Below are 20,829 nucleotides of genomic sequence, written 5' to 3'. Positions count from 1 at the left end.
AAGATAGAGACCATTCCCATCAATGACTACTTAGTACAGAGGGTTATATGGATGATACTAGCAAGAAGTGCCATCACTCACACCTGACGCTGAAGTTACACTTCTCCTCAACTGGTCTTCACTTTTAACTCATGTTTTTGTTCTGTTCTGCTGTTGTAGAGATAAGTACATACTTACCAACTATAGACCAGGCAAACATCACAATCACCACAAAAAGTCGAACCGTGAAGTTTACTGGTCCTGGTTCAGCCAAAAGTACTAGCCGGCAAATCAGCATTGCCACAGTCAAAGGAAGTATACAGTAACCTAGGACACAGAGGCTCTGAAAAAATGATCTAAAAACAAAATACATCCATAAAGATCATTAAGTACAACTGATGTGTATCAAGACAAAGCCTACTGCACAGATTTCTATGCGTTGCAGATTGTTGCCTTCATCCTGATACAAAATGTCTATACTCTAACATTTCATGCTTTAACTTTCTCTCTTCATACTCTTCCTCCTCCCCTCTTAAACCCCTAAAAGGAGTCCCGGCTCCATCTAATACCAGATGATATGCTCTAATTGCTAGAGACCACTTTCTCTCACTGATCTTCTAATGAAGTGGTTCTTAATCCTATGCTAGTTTACAGACCTATTAGAGAATTTGTTGAAAGCTGTGAACCACCTGTCTCTCAAAATGTAAATAATCCTCTAACAAAAAATTCTACCTGTGATTTCCAGGGCTGAGGAGAGCATCTGAAGCTTGTCCAAGGACCCCGCATAATTTAAGATACGCTAATTCAGTTAGGTTGTCTCTGTCCAGTGCTAACAAATTTTTTGTTGTTGTTGCAGTGCTTGTTTGTTTTGCTTTGTTTTTTGGCTGGGGCTGGATTTGAACCCACCACCTCCGGCATATGGGGCTGGTGCCCTACTCCTTGAGCCACAGGCGCCACCCTCAGTGCTAACAATTTTAAGAGAACTTTCTCTTAGACCCTCTTTTTATTTTTCTTTTAAAAAAATATCTAACTAGCCTGGCTTTAGATCATGCCTATAATTTGAGCACTGTGGGAGGCCGAAGTGGGTGGACTGCTTAAGCTCGGGAGTTAGAGACCAACCTGAACAAAGTGAGACCCTGTCTCTACCAGATACAGAAAAATTTAGCTAGGCGTCATGGCAGGAGCCTGGAGTAGTCTTACCTACTCAGGAGGCTGAGGCAGAAGGATTCCTTAAACCCAGGAGTTTGAGGTTGCTGAGCTAGGTTAATACTACTGATACTCTACCCTGGGTGTCTGAGAATCTGTCTCAAGAAAAAAAAAAATCTAAGACATGCCGCCAAATGCAATGGCTCATGTCTGTACTTTGGGAGGCCAAGGTAGGAAAAATCACTTAAGGCCACTAGTTTTGTTTTTATATTTTTTATAGAGACAAGGTCATGAGTTCGAGACCGGCCTGAGCAAAGTGAGACCCTGTCTTAACTAAAAATAGAAAGTTCCATGGTGGCTCATGCCTGTAAACCTAGCACTCTGGGAGGCCGAGGCAGGTGGATTGCTTAAGCTCACAAGTTCAAGACCAGCCTGAGCAAAAGCGAGACCCCATCTCTACTAAAAATAGAAAAACTGAGGCAAGAGGATTGCTTGAGCCCAAGAGCTGGAAGTTACTGTGAGCTATGACACCATGGCACTCTACCCAGGGCAACAGCTTGAGACTCTGTCTCAAAAAAAAAAAAAAAAAGTAGCTAGGTATGGGGGTACAACGCCTGAAGTCTCAGTTATTCAGGAGGTAAAGGTAGGAGGATGATCTCAACCTAGGAATTTGAAGTTACAAGGACCTATGATGATGCCACACTGTACTCCAGCTCAGGCAACAAAGTGAGACCCTGTCTCAAAAAAAAAAAAAAAAAAAAAATCCAAGATATGCTCCCTAGTAAGAGAAAAAGAAGGGTACATTTTAATGATACTCACATGTTTCCTCCAAGAAGTTTTGAGTTTAGGGTGATAGTAACTGCACCAAACCAGACAATGACAAACACTTCTGCAAACTGGGGTCCTCCATCTGTTTCACTATCTGCAGAGCCTCTTTGCAGCATTCTAAGGCAAGGAAACAGCATAAGAATTGCCTAATCTTTTACTTGGAGCAACAAAGTTAAGGCATGAATTCTTAAACTTTGAATCAGATTGCTTCACTATACCTAATCTGAAGATCTGTAATATGTAGGTAGTGCTAAAAGGAAAATTTCAGAAGCACTTGGCAAGACTCCCTTGCTTCAAATTCCAAATGCCTCAAGACTACAAGGGGTGCTCAATTTGTCCTTGTTGGAATATTTAAATGGATTACTGAAGACCTTTTTAGTTTAAGCAGAGCTTATAAACTAAGGGGCAAAATGTAGCTCACAGACATGACATTTTTGGTTTACATAATACTTAAAATGGTTTTAAATTTCAGTTGACATTGGAAGGTTTCATATAAGAATATATACTTCTGGCGAGGCGCAGGGCTCACGCCTATAATTGTAGCAATCTAGAAGGCCAAGGCAGGCGGACTGCTTGAGCTCACCAGTTTAAGACCAGCCTGGGTAAGAGCTAGACCCTGTCTCTACCAAAATAAAAATAAAAAACTAGCCTGGTGTAATGGCAGGTGCCTGTAGGCCTAGCTGAGGCAAGAGGATCGGTTGAGCCCAAAAGTTTGGGGTTACTGTGAGCTAAAACACCACAGCATTCTACCCTGGACAAGGACAACAGAGAAAGACTCTGTCTCAAAAAAAAAAAGAATACATATTTTACATATTTCTAGGTTTACTTTCTAATGCTGGGCCTACATCCCAACATGGACAACAACCATATGCAGCTGACAAAGCAGCAAGCAAGGGGCTTATTACAGTCACCAAGTTACTATTACACGCATTTAAGTTACTTTTCTAGGCTTTAGACACATCTAGATTTGTAGTTTTTTTTTGTGTTTTTTTTTTTATTGAGACGGAATCTTACTTTGTCACCCTCAGTAGAGTGCCATGGTGTCAAAGCTCACAGCAACCTCTAACTCCTGGGCTTAGGTGATTCTCTTGCCTTGGCCTCCTGAGTAGCTGGGACTATAGGTACCCGCCACAATGCCTGGCTATTTTTTTTTTTTTTTTGCAGTTTTTGGCCAGGGCTGGGTTCAAACCCACCCCCCTTGGTATATGGGGCTGGTGCCCTACTAACTGAGCCACAGGCACCATCCTGTAGTTCTTTTTTTAAATTATTATTTGGGATTCATTGAGGGTACAAAGAATTAGGTTACACTGATTGCATTCATTAGGTAAAGTCCCTCTTATAATTGGGTCCTACCCCCAAGAGGTGTGCCATACACCGTGACCCCCACATCCCCTTCTCTTCTCCCTCTCCCCTCTCCCTCATTCCCATACCCCCCAGCTTGTATTAGATGATCTACTGCCTTTGAATTAGAATTGAATACACTGGATTCTTGCTTCTCCATTCTTGTGATGCTTTCAATCTCCATCTTTTTAATGGCTGAATAGTATTCCATGGTATACGTATACCACAGTTTGTTTAGATTTGTAATTCTTTGTTTAAGGTTTTAGTTCACATATTTAAAAATGAAAAGTTTAGGCAGGGCACAATGGTTCACGCCTGTAATCCCAGCACTTGGGAGGGTGACGCGGGTGTACTGCCAGAGCTTCACAAGTTCAAGACCAGCCTGAGCCAGAGCAAGACCTTGTCTCTAAAAAACAAATAGCTGGGCATTGTGGCGGGAGCCTGTAGTCCCAGCTACTTGAGACTGCGGCAAGAAAATCGCTTAAGCCCAGGAGTCAGAGGTTGCTGTAAGCTAAGACACCATGACACTCTACCAAGGGTGACAAAGTGAGATGCTGTCTCAAAAAATAAATAAATAGGCTCGGCGCCTGTGACTCAAGTGGCTAAGGCACCAGCCACATACACCAGAGCCGGCGGGTTTGAATGCAGCCCAGGGCTGCCAAACAATGACAACTGCAACCAAAAAATGGCCAGGTATTGTGGCGGGCACCTGTAGTCCCAGCCACTTGGGAGGCTGAGGCAAAAGAATCGCTTAAGCCCAGGTTTTGGAGGTTGCTGTGAGCTGTGATGCCACGGTACTCTACCCAGGGTGACAGCTTGAGGCTGTCTCAAAAATAAATAAATAAATAAAAATGAAAAGTCTGTAAGCTTATTTAGTTGTAGATATTTTTAAAAACTCAAAATACAGGTATTATTACTAAAGGACTTCTCTTTGAAATTGAATCGTTGAAAAGCCACATAAATACTGTTTGTCTAAAATTTTATAAACATAACCTATCTTGAATTTTGGACTTAAGAATACTTGGACTTAGTGTTAGTTTTCCTAGAAAAATAATAAATAATAGCAAGCTTACCACATCTCATTACATAGTATAGAGAAGTGACACAGTAAGTCTTGCCCTGCTATGTTGCCTGCCAATACGTGCAGCTTTTGTATTCCATGGCTGTGTATATTCCAAGTCCTGACAATCACATACAAAGAATGTTCCTGCACTCATCACTTACTGTCTGGAATCCCTATTGCTTCAGCATGTTCTGATGGAAAGAATATTAAGTAGCCTAGAAGGCAGGAAACCCTGATACTAATCCTAGTCCTGTCACCCGATATGCCACTTGATACCCTGAGAATCCAGTTTTCTCTGCAAATTAATGGAGTTAAAATACATAATCTATATGATTAATCTTTCAAAACTAAATAAATTATATGCTCAGAGCTTCTAATATAAACCCTTCCATCAAGGCACTGGCCTGCTTCTTTGATATGGTTATTAAAGGCATAAGACATAACACTCTACGTTATTACTTAAATTAATATATGCTCAATTTAAATTTAAAAATTAGTAGAAAAGCCAGTAAAAACTTGTTGAATTTAGAACCATAAATGGTTAGGTCTAGAAAGGACCCTTACTTGGCTCGGCACCTATAGCTCAGCAGCTAGGGTGCCAGCCACATACACCGGAGCTGGTGGTTTTGAAACCAGCCTGGGCCTGCCAAACAACAATGACAACTACAACCAAAAAATAGCTGGGCACTGTGGCGGGCTCCTGTAGTCCCAGCTACTTGGGAGGCTGAGACAAGAGAATCTCTTAAGCTCAAGAGTTTGAGGTTGCTGTGAGCTATAACACCACAGCACTCTACCCAGGGCAATGGCTTGAGACTCTGTCTCAAAAAAAAAAAGAAAAAGAAAAGAAAAGGACCCTCAGTATCTATAGATATGGACCCAGAGTGGCTAGTTAGGAAGAGATGTGTAATAATCACAGAGGTACAAAACAGGCAGTTAAGAAACCTGAGGCTGAATCCCAGGTCTACCACTCAACATTTTTGAACCTGAGCTTATTTGTCAAAAAAGAAAAATAATATTGAATTCGTGTTATGAGGGTAAAATAAGAAGTATATAAAAGTTTTCTGTGAACTGGGAAAATCATTATACAAACTTCGGTTATTAGTCTGATAGCAGGGTCAGGATGAGAATCTAGAACTGAATTCTACAGTATTTTTTCCACTCTATCAATGGTTATAGTCCCCTCTCCAATGGAACCTTCCTTTTCTTCTTCTGTTTTCTGGTTTACATTTGATGAATATGGGAAAACGCAGCACTTTGAAACACTTCTAATTTATTCTCATTCTCATTCATATTTTTAGTAAGATTTAAAGAAAATTACATCTGCAAACGCAGGATACTTAAACCTAGAAATAATATAAGTGATTTAGTTTAATGATGGGGAAGTACATAAGAGTAACTGTTGAATAGACATGTCTAAAACAGACAAAGAAATCATTGGTAAATAAAGGTAAACATAATTATAACATCTGTAATTCCGTTGTTTTTTAATTAATCTGGAAAGCTACTTGCCTTTTAAAGTACAATATGTCATAGAAATCCTAAATGAAATTGTCAATCAACATTCCCCTCAATTTTGAAAATCTGAAAAAAGGTCTAGTTTAGCTCAAATGACAAAGAAAGATGTTAAGTACTTACAATGCAAGTGTCACACAAAGGATCAAAGGGCCCCACAAATCCCCTACAAGGCAAGAAAGATGGAAGATGACTAAGAAGCAAATATAATATTTTCTATATTTATTCCATTATCTACATCTCTCACTCTTGGAATTCAAACATCAAGCCTCTCTTTGCCTGCCAAACCTTCCTACCCCTCTTATCCTACTACGTGCCCTCCCTGCTCCCTAATACTAAATGCTCTTCTTCACATATCCATCCTTTAAATCACCTTTCTGTCCATCTACTAAGCCACACTCTAACATGCTATAATTAAATACTAATGGACAGGCTGGGCATGATGGTGCATGCCTATAGTCTCAGCTACTCAGAAAGATGAGGCAAGAGGATCTCCTTAGCCCAAGAGTTTGAGGTTGCCATGAGCTATGATGCCATGACACTCTACCAAGGGTGACAGAGTGAGACTTTATCTAAAAAAAAAAAAAAATACCAACGGACAAGCAGTTAGAAGACAGAAGTGCCCTACCCTGTACCCTCAGAAAAATACTATAGCCAAGACACTTTACCAATCTAGGACTATTTTAGACAAGGCAAGTATAATCATGCTCATTTCAAAATATGAAAAATGAAACTGAGAAGGAAGTGATTTTCCCAAGTTTATGTTTTTATGTTTTTTAGAGACAGGGTCTCACTCTGTCACAGAGGCTGGGGTATAGTGCTGTAATCATAGCTCACTGCAGCCTTGAATTCTTAGCCTCAAGCAATCTTCTTGCCTCAGCCTCCCCAGTCGCTGGGACTATAGGTGGCACATGCCTGCTTAATTTTTTTTTTCAAGAGACAGGGTCTCACTATGTTGTCCAGGTTGTTCTCAAACTCCTGGCCTGAAGTAATCCTTTTGTCTCAGCCTGCTGAGCTGCTGGAATTACAGGTATGAGCCATCACACCTGACAATTTGCCCAAGTTTATATGTAGAGGTAGCCTCAGAACCTAGGTCCTCTGATCGTTAGTCCAAAGTTCTTGCCACTCTGTCACACTGCTTCTCTTTAACTATTACATTGAACTAATATGGAGTGGCTGTTCTTATCTACATGAAAACAGAGCCCAATATTGGTAATTTCATAAAGCTAAACTTCACCACATAACATGAAAGCTTTCTGAAAATCATAAAAGATTCTGACAAAATCAGATCTAGCTAACAAGGGCCCTCAATCAAAAGTTTTTGAGGGCTCAGTGCCTGTAGCTCACAAGCTAGGGTGCCAGCCACATACATCAGAGCTGGTGGGTTCAAACCCAGCCTAGAACTGCCAAACAAGGACAACTACAACCAAAAAATATCCAGGCGCTGCAGCAGATGCCTGTCGTTCCAGCTACTTGGGAGGCTAAGGCAAGAGAATCACTCAAGCCCAAGAGTTTGAGGTTGCTGTGAGCTGTGACGCCATGACACTCTACGGAGGGCGACATAATGAGACTATCTCAAAAAAATTTGTTGAAGGCCATGCTCAGTGGCTCATGCTTGTAATCCTAGCACTCTGGGAGGCTGAGACCAATCTGAACAAGACAGAGCAAGACTCTGTCTCTACCAAAAACAGAAAAACTACTAGCTGGGCATTGTGGCAGGTACCTGTAGTCCTAGCTACTTGTGGGAGGCTGAGGAAAGAGATTCTCTCTGAACCTAAGAGTGAAGTTGCTGTGAGCTATGATGTCACAGCACTCTACTGAAGGCAACAAACTGAGATTTTGACTCAAAAAATAAATACTTTTGCATATCTATACAAATTGCGTTTTATACTAGATGTTTTACAAGAGAAAAAGTTTTAAAAATTTTATAAAATTTTAAATTTAATTTATAAATTTATATAAGTTAAAAAGTTATAGTAAGCTAAGGTTAATTTATTACTAAAGAAAGAAACCAAAATTTTATAAATTTACTGTAGTGGAAGTGTACAATAATGTCCTAGGCCTTCACGTTTACTCACCACTCATTCACAGACTCACCCAGAACATCTTCCAGCCCCACAAACTCTATTCCTGATAAATCTCCTCTATAGCTCGGCGCCCATGCATAGTGGTTACAGCACCAGCCACATATACCAAGGCTGGTGGGTTCGAACCCAGCCCCGGCCACCTAAACGACAACTGCAACAAAAAATAGCTGGGCATTGTGGTGAGCACCTGTAGTCCCAGCTACTTGGAAGGCTGAGGCAAGAGAAATCGCTTAAACCCAAGAGTTTGAGGTTGCTGTGAGCTGTGACAGCATAGCACTCTACCGAGGGTGACATAGTGAGACTCTGTCTCAAAAAAAAAAAAAAATCCCCTCTATAGGTGTACCATTTTTTAATCTTGTATACTGTTTTCACTGTAACTTTTCTATGTTTGGATGTTTAGATACACAAATACTTACCATTGTGTTACAACTGCCTATAGTACTCAGGGCAGTAACATGCTGTACAGGCTTATAGTCTAGGAGTAATAGGCTACACCACGTAACCTAGCTAGAGTATAGGAGGCTAGATCATCTAGGTTTGAAGTACACTATATGATTTTTGCACAACAAAACTGTCTAATGATGTATTTCTCAGAATGTAACCCTTTTAAGTGACATGTGACTATACAAACATTAATATACTTTTTTAAACATACTGAAAATTATGTTTAATTCATAGAAAATCCGTAATTTTTAGTTTTCTTATTATTGTAAAATATATAACACACTATTTACCATTTTGACCATGTACTTTTTTTTTTTTAAGAGATAGGGTCTCACTCTGTCACTCAGACTGGAGTACAACAGTCCAATCATAGCTCACTATAGCCTTAAACCTCTGGGCTAAAGCTATTCTCCTGCTTCAGCCTCCCAAAGCACTAAAATTACAGGCGTAAGCCCATCCCCATTTTAAGCATTTCTAAGCGTATAGTTCAGAAGCATTAAGTACGTTCACAATGCTGTACAACCATAACTACCCATCCATCTCTAGAAATTTTTCATCTTCCCAAACTGAAACTCTATAACCATGAAATAATTCGCCCATTCCTATCCACACAAGCCCCTAGCTACCACCATTCTACTCTTTTTCTCTATGAATTTGACTACTCTAGGTATCTAACATAAGTGGATGAGTATTTGTCCTACTGCATCTAGCTTATTTCACTTAGCATGTTTTCATCCATGTGATAACTCATTCCTTCTTCAGGCTGAATAATATTACATTTATATATGGTATATACCGTGGCATGTATCACATTTTGTTTATCCATCCATCAATGGAAATTTGAGTTGTTTCCACCTTTCAGCTATTGTGAATAATGCTGCTATGAACATGGATGTACAAATAAACTATTTCAGTCCATTTTCAGTTCTTCTAGAAATACACCTAAAAGTGAAATTACGGCTCGGCACCTGTAGCTCAGCGCCTATGGCACCAGCCACATACATTGGAGCTAGTGGGTTCAAACCCGGTCTGGGGCCTGCTAAACAATGACAACATCAACAAAAAAATAGTCAAGCATTGTGGCAGGTGCCTGTAGTCCCAGCTATTGGGAGGCTGAGGCAAGAGAATCGCTTAAGCCCAAGAATTGGAGGTTGCTGTGAGCTGTGATACCATTGCACTCTACAAGGGTGACAAAGTGAGACTCTGTCTCAAAAAAAAAAAAAAAGGTGAAATTACTATATCATACAGTAACTATGTTTAATTGAGAACCCACCATATTGTTTTCTACAGCAACTGTATCATTTTATAGTCTCATTAGCAATGCATAAATATTCCAATTTTTCAACACCCTCCCAACACTTATTTCCTGGTTTTTGTTTGTTTGTTTGTTTGTTTGGTTCTTTTTGAGACAGAGTCTTACTCTATTGCCCCAGGCTAGAGTGCCATAGTGTCATAGTTCACAGCAACCTCATACTCCTGGGTTCAAGCAATTCTTCTGCCTCAGCCTCCCAAGTAGCTGGGATTACAGATGCCCACCACAACACCCACCTAATTTTTCCAACTTTAGTAGAGACAGGGTCTGGGTCTGGCTCTTGTTCAGGCTGGTCTTGAACCTGTGAGCTCAAGCAATCCACCTACCTCGGCCTCCCAGAGTGCTAAGATTATAGGCATTAGCTACTGCACTCAGCCTATTTTCTTACTAATAGCCATCCTAATAGGTGTGTAGTGCTATTTTATTGTGGGGTTTTTCTTAAGCTATTTTTAAGTCACAGATTTTTTCCCCTGCCACTTTGCAAAGGGCTATAATAACAAGGTAGGGCAGAAGTGCAAATTCCTAGCCATGACTTGCTCATCCTTTGTGCCAGTCTATCCCTCTATCCCCACAAAGTTTGGGAATAAACTTTAACATATGACACAGCTAACATTTAACATTAATTAACAAGTTAACACATTGACTAATACAATGATTCTACATTTTGACTGGAGCAACCTTGCTATGAACAGCAACAGTGGAAAGGATATATTCACATCTGGGGCAACAGTGGTAAAGTGGAAAGGGCACTGAACTGGAAACTGTGTAATCTAATCTAATCCTGCCTGTGTGACTCTGACAAGACATAGATTCTCTGGGACTCATTTTCCTCATCTGTAAAACAGAAATACTCCTATTTCAGAAAGCTGTTATAAGGATTACCTAAGATAATATGTACGTGTATGGGTAGGCATGCTGTGCCAGGTGATTTATACACATTATCATCTCTATTCCTCACATGTGAAATACATGTTACCATCTCCACTGTAACTTCAGCCACAGAAACGTTAGCTGTCTTATCTAACATCACACACTTAATGATGGAACCACTATTCCAACCCAGATTTGTCCATTATACCAGTAGTAGCAAATCAGTTTCAAATTATGTGTCAGCTCCAACCCACAGTGCCCTGTTGAGAAAGACTATGCCACCGTATCCAGTCTCCACACACAGAGTGACAGCATACTTGCCTTGTATTTGACACCCCTGTATTACAACTGAAATGCTGCCAAAATAGGAGGTAATAAGGAAACCAAGATAGCTTGAAAAGAAAAATAAGAAACCTAACAATTTTAAGAAAAAATTCTAAGACCATAATTTACTGTACTGTTTTGACAGAACTCTTTAACAATAACAAAGAAGGCTCAGCACCTGTAGCTCAGTGGCTAGGGGGCCAGACACATAACACCGGAGCTGGTGGGATCGAACCCAGCCCGGGTCTGCCAAACAATAATGACAACTACAACCAAAAACTAGCTGAGCATTGTGGTGGGTGCCTGTAGTACTAGTACTTGGGAGGCCGAGGCAAGAGACTCACTTAAGCCCGAAAGTTTGAGGTTGCTGTGAGCTGTGATGTCACAGCATTCTACCCAGGCCAACACAGTGAGACTCTGTCTCAAAAAATAAAATAAAATAAATAACAAAGAACCAGGCAAATTGATAGTTTTAAAAATAGAAATGTTGGGTGGTGCCTGTGGCTCAGTGAGTAGGGCGCCAGCCCCATATACCAAGGGTGGCGGGTTTGAACCCGGCCCTGGCCAAACTGCAACAACAACAAAAAAATAGCCTGGTATTGTGGTGGGCACCTATAGTCCCAGCTACTCGGGAGGCTGAGGCAAGAGAATCGCCTAAGCCCAAGAGCTGGAGGTTGCTGTGAGCTGTGACGCTACAGCACTCTACCGAGGGGACAGAGTGAGACTCTGTCTCTTAAAAAAAAATAGAAATGTCAGGAAAGGTACTATTAATTTATTAATCATGAATGGGTATTTACTATTATTCTAATTTAATACTCAAACATTTGCCTTTCCTTAACAGATTCCAGAAATATTTTTTGAAGTGTATGCCACAGCATTTTCCAGGTAATGATATACAATCTATATTTATTGATGAGGACAATATAATAAGTAAAATCTTTCAACCGCTTAACTTCCATTCTAAAATTTTAATTTCTTCCAAAAATTTCATTTACATAGCAATTTACATATTTTTATCTTACAAAATGGTATCCATTTTATTACTACAGAGCCTTTACCTTATATTATGATAAGGTACAGTGAGATGAAGCAAATCTCCAAAAACCTCATATACTTACAATCTCTTAAAAGAGTATTACTTTTCCTTGGGTACAAAACATGCATGAATTTTTTCCCAACAGCTTTTAGATCACGCATCTGAAAAACATAAACAACTTATTATATTGTGATGATCATGGCTGTCAGAAAGACCCCTCACTTAATTTGCTAAAATCCCTTTTATTTCTTTTTTGTTTTTGAGACAGAATCTCACTATATTGCCCTTGGTAGAGTGCCATGGAGTCACAGCTCACAGCAACCTCAAACTCTTGGGCTTAAGCGATTCTCTTGCCTCAGCCTCCCATGTAGATGGGACTACAGGCACTTGCCACAACTGGCCCAAGCATTTTTTTGTTGCTGTAGGAGTTATCATTGTTGTTTAGCTGGCCTGGGCCGGGTTCTAACCCACCAGCCTCAGTGCATGAGACCAGCGCCGTAACCACTGTGCTAAGGGTGCCAAGCCAAATCTCTTTTATTTCAATCTCCTGGGAACCTTCATTGAATTTTCAAGCTAACTCCAGTTCAACTTCCTTCACTACAAATAAACCAGAGAAGTAGATATGCTTTTTCTGTTAACTCCTTAAGCTGACATTTAACACTTTTCCATATCCACCAGTTCTGTTTTGATTTTGAGAAATGTGTAAAAGAGAAGCGCATCCCTCTAAATACGCTACTTAAAGAAACATAACAGCACTATGAAAAGCTGCTCTGCAAAATACAGTATGTGACATTTAATTCATAAAAGATGAAGTCTCAAGGGCCCATCAGCCTGTTCCTTACATACCACATTCCTTATAATATATAAAATAATTTCCAACATTCCCAAATTCACAGATAAATGAATCCCAGAAGCGAGGTATAAAAGAAAGCAAGACGTTTGAGGAAAGGTTCAGTAATGCAAATATAACCTCTCAAAATAAAGAGATAATTCTGTCCTAGTTTTTTAACCTAATCTGTATCATTAAAAATTCTTTTTTTTTTTTTATTGTTGGGGATTCATTGAGGGTATAATAAGCCAGGTTACACTGATTTCAACTGTTAGGTAAAGTCCCTCTTGTAATCATGTCTTATCCCCATAAAGTGTGACACACACCAAGGCCCCACCCCCCTCCCTCCTTCCCTATTTCTGTTCCCCCCCAATAACCATAATTGTCATTAATTGTCCTCATATCAAAACTGAGTACATAGGATTCATGCTTCTCCATTCTTGTGATGCATTACTAAGAATAATGTCTTCCACGTCCATCCAGGTTAATACGAAGGATGTAAAGTCTCCATTTTTTTTTAATGGCTGAATAGTATTCCATGGTATACATATACCACAGCTTGTTAATCCATTCCTGGGTTGGTGGGCATTTAGGCTGTTTCCACATTTTGGCGATTGTAAATTGAGCTGCAATAAACAGTCTAGTACAAGTGTCCTTATGATAAAAGGATTTCTTTCCGTCTGGGTAGATGCCCAGTAATGGGATTGCCAGATCAAATTGGAGGTCTAGCTTGAGTGCTTTGAGGTTTCTCCATACTTCCTTCCAGAAAGGTTGTACTAGTTTGCAGTCCCACCAGCAGTGTAAAAGTGTTCCCTTCTCTCCACATCCATGCCAGCATCTGCTGTTTTGAGATTTTGTGATGTGGGCCATTCTCACTGGGGTTAGATGATATCTCAGGGTTGTTTTGATTTGCATTTTTCTAATATATAGAGATGATGAACATTTTTTCACGTGTTTGTTACCCATTCGTCTGTCGTCTTTAGAGAAAGTTCTATTCATGTCTCTAGCCCATTGATATATGGGATTGTTGGCTTTTTTCATGTGGATTAATTTGAGTTCTCTATAGATCCTAGTTATCAAGTTTTTGTCTCATTCAAAATATGCAAATATCCTTTCCCATTGTGTAGGTTGTCTCTTTGCTTTGGTTATTGTCTCCTTAGTTGTACAGAAGCTTTTCAGTTTAATGAAGTCCCATTTGTTTATTTTTGTTGTTGTTGCAATTGCCATGGCAGTCTTCTTCATGAAGTCTTTCCCCAGGCCAATATCTTCCATTGTTTTTCCTATGCTTTCTTTGAGGATTTTTATTGTTTCATGCCTTAAATTTAAGTCCTTTAACCATCTTGAATCAATTTTTGCGAGTGGGGAAAGGTGTGGGTCCAGTTTCAGTCTTTTACATGCAGACAACCAGTTCTCCCAACAACATTTGTTGAATAGGGAGTCTTTCCCCCAAGGTATGTTCTTGTTTGGTTTATCGAAGATTAGGTAACCACAATGTTAGTTAGTTAGTAACCAAAATGTTAGTTTCATTTCTTGGTTTTCAATTCAATTCCAAGTGTCTATGTCTCAGTTTTTGTGCCAGTACCATGCTGTCTTGAGCACTATGGCTTTGTAGTACAGACTAAAATCTGGTATGCTGATGCCCCTAGCTTTATTTTTGTTACAGAGAACTGCCTTAGCTATACGGGGTTTTTGCCGGTTCCATACAAAACGCAGAATGATTTTTTCAAAATCTTGAAAGTACGATGTTGGTATTTTGATAGGAATGGCATTGAATAGGTAGATTGCTTTGCGAAGTATAGACATTTTAACAATGTTGATTCTTCCCGTCCATGAGCATGGTATGTTCTTCCATTTGTTAATATCCTCTGCTATTTCCTTTCTGAGGAGTTCATAGTTTTCTTTATAGAGGTCCTTCACCTCCTTCGTTAGGTATATTCCTAGGTATTTCATTTTCTTTGAAACTATGGTGAAGGGAGTTGTGTCCTTAATTAGCTTCTCATCTTGACTGTTATTGGTGTACACAAAGGCTACTGACTTGTGGACATTCATTTTATATCCTGCAACATTACTGTATTTTTTGATGACTTCTAGGAGTCTTGTGGTTGAGTCTTTGGGGTTCTCTAAGTATAAGATCATGTCGTCAGCAAAGAGGGAGAGTTTGACCTCCTCTGTTCCCATTTGGATTCCCTTTATTTCCTTGTCTTGCCTAATTGTATTGGCTAGAACTTCCAGCACTACGTTGAATAGTAAAGGTGACAGAGGACAACCTTGTCTGGTTCCAGTTCTAAGAGAAAAAGCTTTCAGTTTTACTCCATTCAGTAAAATATTGGCTGTGGGTTTGTCATAGATAGCTTCAATCAGTTTTAGAAATGTGCCACCTATGCCTATACTCTTCAGTGTTCTAATTAGAAAAGGATGCTGGATTTTATAAATGCTTTTTCTGAATCTATTGAGAGGATCATGTGATCTTTATTTTCGCCTCTGTTAATATGGTGGATAACGTTTATGGACTTGCGTATGTTAAACCAGCCTTGCATCCCTGGGATGAAGCCTACTTGATCATGATGAATGACTTTTTTGATGATAAGCTGTAATCTATTGGCTAGGATTTTGTTCAGAATTTTCCCATCTATATTCATGAGTGAGATTGGTCTGAAATTCTCCTTTTTGTTTGGGTCTTTTCCTGGTTTTGGTATCAGGGTGATGTTTGCTTCATAGAATGTGTTGGTGAAGATTCCTTCTTCCTCAATTTTTTGGAATAATTTCTGCAGTACAGGAATAAGCTCTTCCTTGAAGGTTTGATAGAATTCTGGAGTGAAGCCATCTGGACCAGGGCATTTTTTGGTTGGAAGATTATTTATTGTTTCTTTGATCTCAGTGCTTGAAATTGGTCTGTTCAAGAGCTCTATTTCTTCCTAGCTGAGTCTAGGGAGAGGGTGTGATTCCAAATATTGATCCATTTCTTTCACATTGTCAAATTTCTGGGCATAGAGTTTCTGGTAGTATTCAGAGATGATCTCTTGTATCTCTGTGGGATCAGTTGTTATTTCCCCTTTATCATTTCTGATTGAGGTTACTAGAGATTTTACTTTTCTATTCCTCGATAGTCTGGCCAATGGTTTATCTATTTTATTTATTTTTTCAAAAAACCAACTCCTTGTTTCATTAATTTTCTGAATGATTCTTTTGTTTTCAATTTCATTGATCTCTGATTTGATTTTGGATATTTCTTTTCTTCTACTGAGTTTAGGCTTAGATTGTTCTTTTTTTTCCAATTCCATAAGATCTCTTGTGAGATTGTTGATGTGCTCTCTTTCTGTTTTTCGAATGTAGGCATCTAAAGCCATGAATTTTCCTCTCAAAACTGCTTTTGCAGTATCCCACAGGTTTTGGTAGCTTGTGTCTTCATTGTTGTTATGCTCAAGGAAGTTAATGATTTCCTGTTTTATTTCTTCCTGCACCCATCTGTTATTCAACAGAAGATTGTTTAATTTCCATGCCTTTGGGTGGGGTCGAGCATTTTTGTTAGAGTTGAGTTCCACCTTTAGTGCCTTATGGTCTGAGAAGATACAAGGTAACATTTCAATTCTTTTGATTCTGTTGATATTTGTTTTGTGTCCCAGGATATGATCAATTTTGGAGAATGTTCCATGGGGTGATGAGAAGAATGTATATTCTTTATCTTTGGGATGGAGTGTTCTATATGTGTCTATCAAGCACAGTTGTTCTAGGGTCTCATTTATATCTCTTATATCTTTGTTTAATTTCTGTTTAGAGGATCTGTCCAGCTCTGTAAGAGGAGTGTTAAGGTCCCCTGTTATTATGGTATTATCAGATATCATATTGCTCAGACTGAGTAAGGTCTGTTTCAAGAATCTGGCAGCATTTAAATTGGGTGCATAAATATTTAGAATTGAAATGTCTTCTTGTTGTATTTTTCATTTGACCAATATAAAGTGACCATCTTTGTCTTTTTTGACTTTAGTTGCTTTAAATCCACATGTATCTGAAAATAAGATTGCAACTCCTCTTTTCTTCTGAATTCCATTTGCCTGAAAAATTGTCTTCCAACCCTTGACTCGGAGCTTTAATTTGTGTTTTGAAGCCAGGTGTGTTTCTTGCAGACAGCAAATGAATGGCTTGAGTTTTTTAATCCAGTCAACCAATCTATGTCTGTTCAGTGGGAAATTCAAGTCATTAACATTTATTGAGATAATTGATTTAAGTGTGGTAGTATTCTATTCATCTTATTCTGTGAGAGTGCATTGCTTAGTTTTATCTTTTGCATCAGTGTGGAGGTTAGGTTCTCTCCTTTAATTTCTGAGTTCTTACTTTGCTGCTGATCCATTGTGGTCAGTGTGCAGAACAGGTTGAAGTATTTCCTGTAGAGCTGGTCTTGTTATGGCGAATTTCCTCAATGTTTGTATATCCGTAAATGATTTGATTTCTCCGTCAATTTTGTTTTTTTTTTTTTTTTTTATTTTTGGCCAGGGCTGGGCTTGAACCCGCCACCTCCAGCATATGGGACCGGCGCCCTACCCGTTGAGCCACAGGCGCCACCCTCTCCGTCAATTTTGAAGCTTAGCTTAGCAGGGTACAGAATTCTGGGCTGGAAATTGTTCTGTTTAAGTAGATTAAAGGTAGATGACCATTGTCTTCTTGCTTGGAAAGTTTCATTAGAGAAGTCTGCGGTCACTCTGATGGATTTGCCCCTGTAGGTCAACTGGCGCTTACTCCTGGCAGCTTGCAGAATCTTTTCTTTTGTCTTGACTTTGGACAGGTTCATCACAATGTGTCTTGGAGAAGCTCGGTTAGAGTTGAGGCGACCTGGGGTCCGATAGCCCTCTGAAAGCAGTGTGTCAGAATCTTTGGTGATATTTGGGAAATTTTCTTTGATAATATTCTCTAGTATGGCTTCCATTGCTCTGGGGCATTCTTCTTCCCCTTCTGGAATTCCTATAACTCATATGTTGGAACGCTTCATAAAGTCCCATAATTCTGACAGTGAACGTTCTGCTTTCTCTCTCTTCTTTTCTGCCTCTTTTACTATCTGAGTTATCTCAAAAACTTTGTCTTCTACCTCTGAAATTCTTTCTTCTGCATGGTCTAACCTGTTGCTGATACTTTCCATTGCATCTTTAAGTTCCCTAATTGACTGTTTCAGTTCCTTCAGCTCTGCTATATCCTTTTTATATTCTTCATATCCTTCATCTCTTATTTCATTCTGTTTTTGAATTTCCTTTTGGTTATTTTCCAGTTTATGAGCAGTTTCCTTCATTGTTTCCATCATTTCTTTCATTGTTTTCAACATGTGTATTCTAAATTCCCTTTCTGTCATTCCTAACATTTCTTTATAGGTGGAATCCTCTGCAGTAGCTACCTCATGGTGCCTTGGCGGGGTTGTTCTGGACTGGTTCTTCATGTTGCCTGGAGTTTTCTGCTGATTCTTCCTCATGAGTGATTTCTTTTATGTGTTTCCTTGCCCTAATTTTCCTTTCACTTCCTCTTGCTCTCGTGCCTGTGGACTCCACAGCAGTCCCTGTGCCTCTAGCCTGGACTCTGGTGTAGGAATGCAGTTCTGGCAGTGAGATCTGGAGAAGGTACTAGGACCTCCTGCTATTATGCCATTGACCTTCCAAGAATGCCAAGAAGTAGCTAAGACATATCTGATTTCATTATAAGATTAAGAACCTCAAGTCTCCTCTTCAAACAACTGCCGATTTTATTCTCAGCAATGACCTTGTCTTTTACATCAGTGGAAAAATTGAGGTCATCAGAAGGTCTCACTCAATTTCTCTGTAAACATATCTATATTCATTGTTTTTTATCTTCTCTTCACTCTAGAAGTCTGCAATGTCCCTTACCAGTTCAAGGCCACCCCGTTGCCTGTCCATTAAAAACTCTTTGTAAGGATAATTTTTAATAGCTGTTTAGCCTTCTACCACATGGATGTAATATAACTTAGTAAATATTTAACTAATATCCCGTCCCATCTATTGTTAATTTGTTTCCAACTTTCCCCTATTACACATACAAGAATGCTATAATGAATATCTTTGCATACTGATATTTTTCAACATTCAAAAAGTATTTTTTACTTCATTTTTGGAGAAGCAAAATTATTTGTTTAAAAAGATTTGAACATGTCCAGATTCTTAATACCCATTATAACCAAATTGCTCTCCAAATAGGCTATACCAAATTATTCTCTAGGGGAGAATCTTAAGCTTCAATAAATAAAACATACTGAAAATTAGTGAACCAAATGAAAATACTGCACAGTATTATCAGTTATTTAGTCCCATATCAAACAGAGTTCTCTTAACTAGTCTAACTTACGATGGTATTCTGAACAGATTCATTCAATGTAGAACTGTCAAATTCCCGAATTTGAGATCTCATAGGAATGGTGATTTCTCCTTCCACAGGGATGTCTTGCGAGATAGATATATCTGAAAGGCCTGCAAACTGAGAAGTATCAGATATAAAAAAAATTAAGTCAGTAATAGACTGCAGCATTCCTCAGAGATGGCATCATTTCCAGGACAGTAGGAACCATGTCTTTCTACAGGGTATTACATAGTAGTTTAAGTAGGTGTTAGCTATACAGACATTAAGCAATGGAGTTAACTATAATTCTCACCTGCTTATTTAATTTGGAGGAAATGGAATATAATGAAATAGTATCTAACATAACTGCCACATTTTCTTGCCCTCCAATATTTGGTTTCTTTTCAGCATGAAATCTTCATATTGACCCATGCTCAAAGACTGAGATAATAACTGCAGAGCTTCAAAAACTGACCCTTTAAGGCCAGGCGCAGTGGCTCATGCCTGTAATCCTAGCACTCTGGGAGGCCAAGGTGGGTGGATTGCCTGAGCTCATGGGTTCAAGACCAGCCTGAGCAAGAGCGAGACCCCATCTCTAAAAATTAGCTAGGCATTGTGGCAGACACCTGTAGTCCCAAGGTACTCAGGAGGCTGAGGCAGAGAATTAATTGCTTGAGCCCAAGAGTTTGAGATTGCTGTGAGATATGATGCCACAGCACTCTTATCAAGGGTGACAAAGTAAGACTCTGTCTCAAAAAACAAAAAAAATTCAGAAAACAATTTAACTATATACATAACATTTTTTTAAATACAGTAGAACCTCCATAGTTGACCACCTCAGTAAGTTGACCCAATTTTCACTGACAGGATATGTTACACATGTACTTAACAGTACACTAGGCCTAGTTCCTTATGCTGACCACCTCCGTATGTTGCCCAGTTTGTTACAATCTCTTGGGTGGTCAACTTATAGAGGTTCTACTGTATAAGAAATAAGCCATATAACTTTTTTTCCTGATAGAGCTCAGTAAATTTCACCCCAAAATATGACTCCTTAGTACAAAAATAGTATTACTTTTTTATTATTGGGGATTTATTAATGGTACAAGAAACCAGGTTACACTGATTGCATTTGTTAGGTATAGTCCCTCTTACAATTGAGCCTTACCCCCAAAAGGTGTATCACACACTGAGACCCCCATCCCCTCCCTCCTTCCCTCTTTCTGCACTTCCTTTCCCCCACCTCCCCTCCTTCTCTCTCAATAAAAAGAATATTTTGAGTTACAAGCCCTTTAAGATCAAAAAGAACTGGAAGGGGCTTTCTCTCTAACTGCACAAACTGACAGATGAAAAGAACAATTGACTTCCCTTCCACTCCCAGTTATCTCAGTGTATTGCAGGAAAAAGGATCAAGAAGGCAACTAGGGCCAGCATGGTGGTTCACGCCTGTAATCCCAGCACTCTGGGAGGCCAACGTGGGCAGATTGCCTGAGCTCAGGAGTTTGAGACCAGCCTGAGTAAGAGCAAGACGCCAGTGGCAAGCACCTGTAGTCCCAGCTACTCGAGAGGCCGAGGCAAGAGAATCGCCTGAGCTCAAGAGTCTCAGGTTGCTGTGAGCTATGATGCCATCGTACTCTTCTGGGGCAACAAAGTAAGAATCTGTCTTAAAAAAAAAAGGCAACCACACCTGGCCCAAATCATTTTAAATATAATACCTGTTAATTTAAT

General features: G+C 39.4%; 1 protein-coding gene across 1 annotated transcript in view; it reads right to left on the bottom strand.

Moving 5' to 3' along the window:
• Positions 1 to 20,829, bottom strand: part of YIPF6 (Yip1 domain family member 6) — a 41,937-nt gene that overhangs the window by 6,174 nt on the left and 14,934 nt on the right. Inside the window, exons 2-6 of the mRNA XM_053579454.1 lie at positions 19,111 to 19,239; positions 12,025 to 12,103; positions 5,993 to 6,035; positions 1,945 to 2,070; positions 178 to 335 (exon numbers count right to left, since the gene is read on the bottom strand). Coding sequence (XP_053435429.1) covers positions 178 to 335; positions 1,945 to 2,070; positions 5,993 to 6,035; positions 12,025 to 12,103; positions 19,111 to 19,239 — 535 coding nt within the window. The remainder of the gene's footprint in view (positions 1 to 177; positions 336 to 1,944; positions 2,071 to 5,992; positions 6,036 to 12,024; positions 12,104 to 19,110; positions 19,240 to 20,829) is intronic.

Source organism: Nycticebus coucang, chromosome X, assembly GCF_027406575.1.
Source record: "Nycticebus coucang isolate mNycCou1 chromosome X, mNycCou1.pri, whole genome shotgun sequence".
In the NCBI taxonomy this organism is placed as follows: Eukaryota; Metazoa; Chordata; class Mammalia; order Primates; family Lorisidae; genus Nycticebus; species Nycticebus coucang.
The sequence above is the reverse complement of the archived record's forward strand: the minus strand, read 5'-3'. Positions and strand labels throughout refer to the sequence as shown.